At 36.2% G+C, this 12,602-nt stretch overlaps 1 protein-coding gene across 1 annotated transcript; it reads left to right on the plus strand.

Moving 5' to 3' along the window:
- The first annotated feature begins 2,274 nt into the window (after positions 1–2,274).
- On the plus strand, positions 2,275–5,432 carry LOC117631245 (50S ribosomal protein L17-like). Its single transcript, XM_034364286.1, has 6 exons — positions 2,275–2,463; positions 2,599–2,653; positions 2,894–2,944; positions 3,953–4,044; positions 4,119–4,196; positions 5,055–5,432. The coding sequence occupies exons 1-6, from the start codon at positions 2,408–2,410 to the stop codon at positions 5,194–5,196; spliced, it is 474 nt and encodes a 157-aa protein (XP_034220177.1). The 5' UTR covers positions 2,275–2,407; the 3' UTR covers positions 5,197–5,432.
- Positions 5,433–12,602: the final 7,170 nt, after the last annotated feature.

Genomic DNA, 12,602 nt, shown 5'->3' on the forward strand with positions numbered 1-12,602 from the left:
AGGGAGTGCATGGGGGTAGCGCTGGGCTAGCCCCAGCTTGCCTTCCGAACGGTGCCCCGTCCTCCGGTAGAAAAGTGGGTATTGAAATGATCGCCATATTCTTCCCTCCAATGATATATAACATTGATCGACACTATGGGAGTTTTTATGTCTGAAGTCAAATGAAAACAGAGATTGCAAGTTTTTTTTGTTAGGTTTACGTTGGTTTTAGTTTTGAGGGTATTTGAGTCTATTTAAGCGAACTTTTTACAATTTTTGAAATTTTTTATAAAAACTGACATTTATGAAAATAATGAGTAACTTTCGGCTCTTTAATAGGTGGTTTTGCAGTCTTCAGTCCCAATGACATCACAACATACTCATATACCCCCCACTGCCCCAAACAGTGGTTTGCGTATATCTTCTTCTGTTAACATGGTTTGGTTGTGTTATCTAGGAAAGATAAGAGTTGATATATACAAAGAATAGAGAGCAAATCATTACATCAACAAGAGTTTATATACGAGGCAAGTTCCTATTTGAATGCCCGAAGCAGTTAACAAGTTTAACGGTTGAGGGTTATTCACACTTTTAAAAGATTAGAAGGCTTAAAACCAAATTGAAAGTCTAATTGGAAATCGAAAGTAGGTAATAAATACATGAGACATTCGTAAATTTTTCCCAAATAATAAAAGAGAGTGCTGTTATTTCCACCTGTCCTATTTTCTCACTCATCGATGGCAAAAATCCCCGCGGGGGTGGGTCCCCGACCCTAACGGGGGAAAATTTCGAGGTTAAACGGGTATCGGGTACGGGAATTCCCGACGGGTATAGGGAGGGGATGGTATTGCCGTCCCCATCCCATAACCCGACCTGAATATATATATGTTTATACTTAAATAAATAAATAATTTTAATATTTATATTTAACCCTAAGTTAACCTCCATTTCCTAATTATTCCTAATCTTCTCTGAAACTTCATATTGATATGATTTTGAATAGTTGAGATGAATTTTATAGCTAATTTGGATGTGTTGAATAATAATTTAATATGAAACTTAATGTAAAAATATATGACAAATATTTTTTAATGTAAAAAAATCGGGGATTCGGGCCGGGTATGGGGTATAGTCCCTCGATGGGAACGGGGACGGGGATTCCAAAAAACCTATTAAATGGGGATAGGTTCGGGTACAGGGGCGTGGATGGAGAGCGGGGATGGTATTGTCATACCCGGCTCCTACCCGACCCGTTGCCATCCCTATGATCCCACCATGTAAATTTGAAATAAAATATAATCTTATCTTTCCACCCACTATTATTCTTAAAATACCCTTTCATTAGAGTGCTGCTATTTCCAATCCTAGTGTATTTTCTCACCTATCTTATCTTCCCACCCACCATGTAAATTTGAAAAAAATACAATTTCATCTTTGCACCCACCATTATTCCTAAAATAACATCATTATTTCATTATTAATTCAAATAAAACCTAGAAAATCAAGCAAAAAATTAAAAAGATAACCCAAACAAACCCATCAACCTCTTCCTATTCTTCTTCTTCGATCACAATTCCAAAACCCAATAACCCTTTGAGTTATTCAACCTAAAATCATACCAAATACAAATTAAAAAAAAATTAAAAAATTTCAATTCATTAATAGGGGTGGCTGTTGAGAGGAGGGAGGAGAGAAATCAGGAGAAACAAAATGAGGATGGGGAGGGTCGATGGGTGGGTAGGTCGTGGCTTTTGAAGGGAGGGAGGGAGGGAGGGGGAATGGGAGAGGGGAGAGGAGATGGGGTTCGGATGTGTATTTGTCTTTAAATTTTGAAGATAAGGTGAGTGAAGAAATAGAAGCAGCCTTATAGAAGAGTAAAAGGACCAAGCTACATAAAATAGTCAAAGTTATATTACGTAAATATCAAGTTTGACCTTTTTTATCCACTCCAATTTGCCAGAGTAAAATTTTTATTTTATTTTATTTTAATTTTTTAAGAAAAAGCCAATAGAGTCTAGCTTAATGGAAAAGAACTTTGACGAGTGATCCCAAGTTCGAACACTGATGACAATGTAATGCGTGTGAGAAACCTCCATTCTCTTGTAATTTAGTCTATCACTTATATTAAATATATATATATATATATATATAAATGACTAAAAAATTTGTCCCCACATTTATGAGGATAAAAATTAATGAACAAGTTATTTGATTTCGGCTTCTTGGGCTTCGAACTGGACTTCTTTTTATTAGTAACCCAAAGAATGGCTCCTTTAAGGGGCCCAGGGGAAAAATAATCAGGGCAAAACTCAGCATCAGCGAAGATTGATTTGTCTGTAGACTCTGCAGCAATTTGTCTTTGGAGGCATTGCCAATTTCGTTCAAAAGTAACTGGTTGCAATAGCATCCTTCCACAAGAGCCACATTGATGACGAAGTTCAGGAAGCTCAACCGACCCACGGGTCACCGCATGTCCATGCTCAGGTTCCTAATTTTTTTTTTTTTTTTTTTTTCAGTTTTGGTTAGCTCAGCTTTAGCTTTCCATGCCCAAAAGCTTTTTTCAAATTTATTTGTTTTCAAAGTTGAAAAAAAAAAATTTATTCTGATTTTCATCTGTAGGACGATGGTGTCACAGTTGGTGAAGCACGAGCGGATTGAAACCACTGTTGCCAAGGTACTTTCTCTTCTTCTTTTTAACGGTTTCGGAATTTCATATGTTTACAATTTTAGGGTTTTTCTTAGTTTAGGGTTAATGAATTTGATTGAAATAATTTGGCTTTTGTGACCAGCAAGTTAAAGGGAAAGAAAGGAATGTTCAGCATAAGCTCTGGAATTTCGGGAAATTTAAATATCATTGGCATCAATGTGCAAAATGAATTTTATGTTCAAATGTTATGTTTTCTTTATTTTTCAGGCCAAAGAGATTCGACGTGAAGCTGATAAAATGGTGCAGCTTGGAAAAGATGTATGTATTGGTTCTGCCACAATTATGTTTAAAATTACATTTACAAATAGTTTCTTACCAGTTTCTACATTTTTATAGTTAATAATCTTCATCATAAAATGAAATTCTCTGTTTCAATTAACATATAGGCCTACAGCAGTGGAAGAGAATCTCAAATTTAGTAGTTCAATTAACATATAGGCTTACTTTCACTTTCAATTACAGAAATCAATGTCTGACATAACCCAGCTGCTGAGAAGTATGTGTTTGAGTAACCCTAGTTACAAAGTTTGCTCTTCCTGTGAGTTGTGACTTGTTAGTTTAATCTGACAGAAATTTAGTTTGATCTTAGATAACCCACCATGAAACTAAAATATGAGGTGCATGCATTAGAGCGAGCTTGACTTGCATCGGTTATGCTTTATGTTGTCCTGGCTCAAGGGATCAAGTTTTGGAATTTTTGAAGTTACATAAACCTGTGTAACTTTTGTATTTAGGTCTTCAAGTCACTTCTATGATGAAAACCGGCCTAGTTATTTGAATGAAAAAGACATGTGCGGCCTGCTATTTGGAAAATTAATTTGAACAGGGACTCTAACACGCTCACTCTACAGAGTCTTCAAGAAAGATGATAGTTAGTTGACAAGAGTAATTTAAACTCCACTTATGAGTACCCAATAAATTATGTCCTGGAGGAGCCATAAGTTCAGCTGCTCAGTTAGTTTCATGATAAGAATGATTTAGGTGAAACTCTTCTCTGTTAACCAGATTTGATCTTTTGATAGATTGCTTTGACCTTCATGAGTAAATGTTTCAATATACTTTTGATCTAAAATGACTTTAGAAGGTATTGACCAAAGTTCTCACACTAGATTTGGGTATTAGAATCTGAAGTATGTATTGAACACACTTAAATGATACGCTAGTTTTCCAATCGCAAAGTTCTGGAATTATCTTACTATAAATTCACTTAATTGTTTTTTTCCCCCCCTTCTAGCATGATTCTATCCTCTTTCAAAACTGTCACAGGGTTCCCTTTGTGCTGTAAGGCGTGCTGCTGCTTTTGTGCGTGGGGATGATGTAATGCACAAGCTGTTTACAGAATTAGCTTATCGATACAAGTGAATCTCGAACCTCTTGTTTTCTGAGTGTTTTATCTTTGTTTTTGTTACATTGGTTTTATTTTATATTACAGAGATCGAACAGGTGGATACACAAGACTACTTCGGACTCGTATACGAGTTGGTGATGCTGCACCTATGGCCTATATTGAGTAAGGCTGTTATTTATTACTTGACAGAAATATGCTTTTCTATCCGCCAAAATAGCAAAAGGAAATATATTTGTCCAATTTAGAGACTTGTAGAGGTTGTAGGTTTTACCCCATATAGGCACACGTACATGTAACACCCAAACAGAAAACTAAGAGGAGATGAATCCACCCATTTAGAACCCATCTATTAGAGTCCAAAGACAAATCAAGTGAAGCCAAGGAAACATCAAATGCGATCAAGCACCTAAAGAAAAATATTAAGAAAGTTCACAAAAAAATTTAGGCAAAACAAATGTTTAAGCAAATTTTACTGGATGCATGCATTGCATGCATAATGTTTGTGGGGGTAAATGGCTAATGGTTGGTCCTATTCGTATTGATAGGGTAGGAGGGGTATGGGTAATAAACCAAGATTAAATGGATAAATGGGATATTTTTGTCACCCGCCCTATACATATGATGCACTCTAACCCCTTTCCCATCTAGGGAAACTTGTCTGCCGTGCTGAATGCATTTTCTAATGCGAGGACCTGTGACTTTGGTGATTACTTTGGTTACTAATTTTTTCTTATGGTGATTGTCCAATAAGTGATGCTTTTTAAAATGTCAACCCACCTTTCTCCTTAGGGTTGAAAATGGGGGTTTGGAAACCAAATTCTGAGGACACATCTTCTTGCCAGCAAAGCCAAAACAACTACACAGTTTGTTTGTCTACGTACCCCACTGATAATTTTAATAGGAATGAGTGCAATTCTATCCATTAGATGACTCTAATAGCACATAATTGGTTGATTTGACTGTTTTGCTCAAAATTGATTGAAGTTGGGCCGCATTTTGACTATTGACAGTCTCGTATAGGTTCATTGACAGAGAAAATGAGCTCAGACAATCAAAACCACCAGCTCCTCAACCACAGAGAGTTCCCTTGGATCCTTGGGCAAGGTCGAAGCTTTGCAAGCAGTTTGCACCTCCCAAAGAAGATAAGAGCTCTGATATTTGATTTGGCGTATTAAGATTTTATTTCAATAATTTCCTGAGTCTCCAGTATCTTATGATTCACTTGAGAGGTGGTCCCCTATATTTTTTGTAATTCCTCTCATAGGAAGTCTCTGAATTCTTGTGATTTTTCGGCCCTGTTTGATATGGATGTGGATTATAATGTAGTATCACTAATTCGTACCCTGTTATTTTATTTTTCTCATAATCATCAAATTGCGTAGGAATGCGTTCTGCTTATCTGTTTTATGTTAAAAAATACCATGCCATTGCTTTAAATTTCACCAATATTTCTCTCTTTCTAAGCATCGGACTTGAAATCGAGAGAAGTTGATGCACCTTCATTATGTGCAGTTGAATTTCACGTAGATCAAACATTCAACTGCTGGCCCTTTACCCTTCATGTATCCCCTTAAAATGGCAGGAGTCCCTAACAGATGCCTATATCTTGATTTTCTGTGTTTGACAATTATAATTTATATCCGTGTTTGATCTGTGTCAGGCTGTATATGTTCTGGGTTGAATGCAAAAGGCAAGATCAATTTTGCAAAAAAATCTCCATACATGAGTCACTTGATTGGCTTACTACTAATGGTCTTCTTTCCTAATCTTTATCTAGAAAAATTTACAATTTGTTGGAGAACTTTGGAAGCTAGGAATAAGTTACTTTTTTAGAATGAGCAACCTAATATGAATGATTTCATTTTTTTTGATGAGATAGGAGGGACAAACCCCAAAAAGAAACAATGATTTCATTTTTCAAATTAATAATGTGTTATATGATTTTTTGGAATATTTATAATTTTAGTAGGCAAAAAGTCATTTTTGGTCCTTGTAGTTTGTCACTTTTACCACTTTGGTCATAGTTGTTTCAATTTGGTCAATTTGTCCGTGTGGTTTCAATTTGAAGCAATTGAAGGACAATTCTCAATTTATGTCAATTTCTTTTAACTTATGTTAGTTGTGAAATGGTAATTCGGTTCACAGGAGAGAGACTTTGGAAAAGGTGAAAGGAGAGAATTTTTAAAAGAAGCCAAAATGGACAAAATTGTCCTTATTTATTTTTGGATTTCTTAAGGAATTATTTACATTTGCATGTCTTTTGTTTGAAAGTTGAGAGGTTTTTTCGTTTTTTTTTTTTTTAAAATTTTGGTTTTTTTCAAAAGTGAATTTTTTTGTGACTAAAACCTAAATTTACTTTTAAAAAATACATTCCTTTTAAAAATAAATAGTACAAATATAAATTTAAAAACTTAATTTAAAAATAAAAATAAACCTCTCCCCTCCCTTCTCCCCTCAACCCCTACGCCCAGCCACTGGCGACATCGTACTCCACCTCCATGTCCATGCCCCATCCGTTTGGTTTCTAAATCTCGTTCGAGGTCAAGATCAAGGCTTCCAAGCGAAGTTGTCTCTGGTGAGGCCTTCAAGGACTCTTCTCAAAAGTCCCAGGCGCTAAGAATCTGTTAAGAAGAGAAATAAGGATGCTGGGTGTGGAGAGGTAGATTCTCACTTTAAAACCAAAGCACTTGTTCTCTGGAAAATGATCAATTGGAAAAACGCAAAGGCGCTGAGATATTTCAGGTACCCCTTGCATCAATTTTGATTAAGCCTTGTCTTTGTTTTGAGCAACCCTTTAGTGGAAAGAAAAAACACAGTAAATTCTATAGAGTAACTTTTTAATTCTTGTCTGACAGTTCACCTTGGAGTTTGGTGTCTGCACTAAACTGCAATTACATAATTTTTTTGTTTGTTTTTTGTTTTGTTTTGTTTTTGTTTTTGTTGGGTTTGTATGTACACAGAGTTGAAGTTTTCGGTCCCAGAGAATGAGATTTTAGGGCTACACATAGAAAACATGGGGATTGAGAGTTTTGTCAATTTTATGATTTTAATGAATGAATTTTTAAAAATTTGTTGACTGAATCTCCACAACTAAAAGAAGTTAAAAGTAGTTAAAAGAAATTGACATAAATTGAGGATTGTCCTTGAATTGCTTCAAATTGAAACTAAAAAGACTACATTGACTAAATTGAAACGACAAGTACTAAAGTGGTAAAAGTGACAAGCTACAGGGAACAAAAGTGACTTTTTGTCATTGTAGTATAAAGAATAATACTACTAAATTTTGAGGTTCGGTTCCCATGGGATCTCAATATTTTAAGAGTGCTGCTATTTCTGTCCCCGTCTTATTTTCCCACCCATCTTATCTTCCCTCCCATTATATAAACTTGAAAAAACACAATTCTACCTTTCTTCCCACAATTATTCTTATAATACCCTTTAATTATTAATTCAAGAACATTCCCTTTCCTAATCCTTAACACAAATGTAACACTATTAACTTTTAAATAAATAAAAAAATATTGACCCCAAAAAAAACCCTAACATCCCACTGTCACGTGGATAAGAAGAATATCACCTCGGTCATTATTTGGCCAATTAATTGAGACAAAAAATAGGGATATTATCTTTATTTGGGAATATAATCACCATTTATAGATAATATCATCAATTAGGGATTTAATCATAATCAAAATCCCTAATTGACTCAATCTCTCCATTTAAAGGAATGAAGATATTCTTTGAAAAACACTAGATGGCTAGAGCCCTATAAATATATAGTCACATTCAACACATGGGGTAATTCCAAAACCATATGAAAAACGCCTCTTTCTCTCCCTAGCCGTTGGCTACCTCCATTGCCGCCAGCCACTCCCTCCACATTTCTAAGTGCCACCATTCATGGCTCCAGCCACCCGGATCTCCACGTGAGAAAAACTTCGTCCAGTTTAGCTATTATTGCATATTTTTTCAAAGATCCAATTGAATTAACTTTGGCATTGGAGGGCCTTTTGCCAACACCTCCCCGGTGTGGTCTTTTACTCCTATTTGTTTCGCATGAATTGAGGAAGAGAGAGAAGTCTATGGCATGCCTTGTTAATAACATACTATTTAAAGAAAATTTGGAACTTCGCATAAGCATCACCTGAAAGCTTCGAGCACATCATCATCTCTCTTTATTTTTGGCACGAAAAATGTCCAGCAAACTAGCTGAAAGCTTCGAGCATATCATCACCTAATTAAACACGTACATTTGAGGCAAACCAAATATATCTAATTAGTACTTTTTGATAACAAAGCTGGAAAAAGCAAGAGAAGCAAAATGCTCAAGAATTTGAATCTGTTATTGTTTAGAAAGGCTCCTTTTGTCTAGTAAACCACCCCACCTACGTCTTCTAATCTTCAATTGCCCTGCGCTGTACTCAGTAAACCAAGATGTAAGTGACCAAATGTGACAGTTCTATGGTCAACACTTAGTTTCATACCTGGCAAAAGCACATCCTTTGGATAATTGAAACTTTGCCACAATACCCTCTTCACCGTTGATCCTCTTTGATCGACTCAAGGTTGACTTCATGTAGGACAAAATTGCCAGAATCCAAGGGGGTAGCAACAACATTACTAGTGTTGATATTGGTATAGGCTTGTGGAGCAGTGTAAAGCTGGATAGGGTTCCCGGTACCATTGTGTGTAATTTAGAGGGTTGAATTCATTTCTTCCAAAGTAAGAACTCCCGTAAAAGGGTATGGAATAGGTTTGTCTCCGTTCGCAACCCATGCTAATTCATGTCATTTGGCTTGCGCCAGATAGCTAGGTAGCTGGAGTACTTGGAATTGTTATGAGCAGTTAGGTAGAAACCCAAAGTGAAACTTCCCATTTGCAGAGTAATCTAGAGTTTCACCTTTGGTTTGAGTGTGTCCATGTGTTAGTATGAAAATTGTATTGTCATTTCCTAGACTCTAGCATAGGTTGGGAATTAGTGTGTGAACTTGTTTTACTGGAAGCTTTGGCGCAACACATTCATTCTGGATCTTTGAAGCATAACCTGACCATATGAGAAACTTGACAACAGGTAAATCATGACATATCATGCATTCATGATAGGACTCATAGTTGAATTTTTGTTTTGAGTCTTTGTAATTGAAATTAAAATATGAGTCGGTTGGTGACATCTTTAAGAGTCCTTAATGAATTAGACTTTGTATTTTTATTGAATCATAATTTATATTGTTAATCTGATAAGTGTTTGGCCTTGGTGTGGCATCTTATTGATGGAGATCATATTGCACCAGGTTCAAAGAGTTTTAGTTTAATTGGTCTTAGAGTTATATTTGTTTTGGAAGTCTTGCAAGTTTCTCTCCCGTGTGAAACTTGCTTTCAATAAAAGGTTGGCTTGCCTTCTTGTGATACTTAGCTTTCCAACGTAGGATTAGTCTTAGAGTCATACTTGGTTTGGAAGTGTAGTCTCACAAGTTTCTCTTTCATGAGAAACGTGCTTTGCATAAAAGGAGGTTTGGCCTTCTTGTGATGGTGTGCTTTTCCAACGTCTGGATCATAGGTGAACATTCAATATAATTTGGAAAAGCTGCCGTACTCTTTTTAAGTTGGTAAATCATCAAGTGCTTTGGTTGCTTGGTGATTAATTGAATTCATTCATCTTTCATATTGCATTCATATGCATATTGGTGACTCATACGATTGAGGGCACAAAGACTGTGGTGGTAGTTTTCCTCCGGCGAGCTTGAAGCAATCGTGACCAGTATTGCGTTCAACATAAGGAGTGTCGAAGATCATCCCGTGACAGAAGTTGAGTTCCGAAGAAGTCGGTAAACATTATCTAGAATGAGTCTAGGATAAGTGTGTGAGTACTTCTTGTAATCATCGTTCTATAGTGGATTTGAGTTGGACTAAGGAGTCCCGTGGATTTTCCCCAGAGGTGGGGTTTTACCACGTAAAATAATTCTCTGCGTGTTCGTTTATTTTAAGCTTTGCACATCTCAGGATTGATAACTCATATCAATCCTGCTTCAAAGGTTGATCATTATTTATTGCAAAAAAATTCGAATTAGCTTGTTTAACATTCTCCAGGCATATATATATATAGATATCCTACAGGTATTTTCAATTGGCATCAGAGCAGGTTGCTGGACATACTCAGTAAGATCTAATATACCTTAGGATGGATCGTGCCTCGGGCTCAATTGCACATCCACCATATTTTGACGGCAACAACTATGGAGCTTGGAAGGCCAAAATGAAGTCGTTTCTTTGGTCCTTAGATGAACGTGTATGGAGTACAGTGGTTCATGGATTTCCTAAACCCACAAAGAAGATCGGGAAAGGAGATGAAGAAACCACAATCCTCAAAGCTAGAGAGGAGTGGACCACTGCAGAAGTCACACACAGCACTAATAATCAAAAGGGGTTAAATGCTTTATTTACTGCTGTCTCTTCAGATCAATTTGAATATATATCTGGTTGTGATACTTCTAAGGAAGCTTGGGATATTTTGCAGGTTACCCATGAAGGAACAGATACTGTCAAGGGAGCCAAGCTTCAAATGCATACGTTACAGTTTGAGACACTCATGATGGATGAGAATGAAACTTTTTCTGAATTTTATGCTAAACTGTGTGTAATTGTGAATGCTTGTTCAAGTTTAGGTGAAAAAATTCCAGAAGACAGGGTTGTGAAAAAGATTTTGAGATCCTTGCCTCAACGATTTCAACCAAAGATCACGGCTATTGAAGAGATCCGTGACTTGAACACCTTGAAAGTTCAAGAACTCATAGGGTCCATACAAACCTATGAGATGAAACATCTACCCCTTAAAAAGAGCAAAACTGTTGCTTTCAAGGTTGTGAATGAAGAAGATGATGGGCATTCAAATGAAGATTGCAGTGATGAGGAATTAACGATTCTCACAAGGCGATTCATGAACTTTCTCAAGAATCAGGATCCAAGGAGTCGAGATTCAAAAGGTATAAATTCTAAAAATAGGTTTGTTAACTATACTGATGGTGGGTCTAAATTTCGCAGGTCAAATGAACGAAAGAATCCAAGAGAAAAGGTCCAATGTTTTGAATGTGAAGGCTATGGACACATATCTTCGGAATGTGCCAACACCTTAAAGAAACAAAAGGATAGCAAGAATAAGGCAATGCATATTACTTGGAGTGATAGTGAATTGGAATGCGAGAATGATGAAAAGACGGTTGCACTCATAACCACAGTTAGCTTGGATGAATCACATGAGGATGATGAGTGTAAAGAAGTTGCTGTGCTGAAGCTGGAAAATTGCAGGATTGCAAACGAGTTTCAATCCCCTGATGCAGATTCTGAAAAGGTAAGTGCAGGTATGAACGAAAAATTGATGTTTTTGCAGAAAAAATTGACTGATCAGAATAAATTAATTGCTTCTCTAACTTCTGACAACAAAGCCCTTGAACTTGAACTTAAAAATTCAAAGGAAAGGATTGTTTCTTTAACCATTGGTGCAAAAAAAATTGACAAGATGATTAGCATGGGACGAAGAGATGGTGACAAATGAGGCTTGGGATTTCAACCAAGTAATAAGTCTTCCGCTGTGTCTAAAACAAAGTTTGTCAAATCCACTTCACTCTTTGAACCTTCTGCCCCTCATGAAGTCAAGAAATTTATTCCAATCTGTCACTTTTGTGGAACTCGTGGGCACATAAGACCAAGATGCAATAAGCTTCTAAACGAATTTGTTCGTTCAAATTCTCATGGCATGGGTGGAAAAGTAAGTATCCAACATAAGATTTCAAATCTTATGAATGAGGTAAACCGCTTATCCAAACTATCTTCTTTTCATTGTTTGCCATCAACTAAGACAAAGTTAGTTTGGAGGAAAAAGGAAAATCATAATTGTATGTTTGCCTCCACTAATGTTGTGCATGAACCCGTTGCTTTAGAAAATTTGGATCTTAAATGTCTTGTTGCAAAACCTTTGGATAATCTTCAATTTGACACTCTTAGAAAGTCTTTAGGTATTTGTTCTTTTGAATAATTGTTTGTATGCATGCCAAAAGACTCCAGCTATTATCTTCTCTGTTTTTGAATTTGGATTAAATTCTAAGTATTTTGTTCAGCACATGCAGGGATTGATAAGCAATATCAATCCTACTAACGTCTGGAAGTTTTTGCTGATCTTAGATTGGATTTTTGGCGTTGGATCACTTTGGGCAGTTTAATATTGGGTTTTTGTGAATGGCTATCAACTGTCTTTGTTTTTTTATAAAGTCAATTAAATGCTCTTTTTATTAAATCTCATGTGTCTCTTTAGCACATGCACTCTAATCTTGTTTAATAATTTTGAATGAATCCTCATCTTGCCCTTGTCTTGATACTAGATTTGCATTATACTTTTTGCTACTGAGCTCACAATTTTGTAACATCTCTTTAATTAAAAGAAAAGTAAAATAAGTGCTTGATCCTTGCCAAGTAACCGGGCCTCTTGTCTAACCAACGTCGAGGTTCGCGTCAAAAAGCTTTGATCTTATACACTTTGTTCTTCTTTGTAGCCTACATGACTCGGGTTAGTACATC

This window comes from Prunus dulcis, chromosome 6 (genome assembly GCF_902201215.1).
Source record: "Prunus dulcis chromosome 6, ALMONDv2, whole genome shotgun sequence".
Lineage (NCBI taxonomy): Eukaryota > Viridiplantae > Streptophyta > Magnoliopsida > Rosales > Rosaceae > Prunus > Prunus dulcis.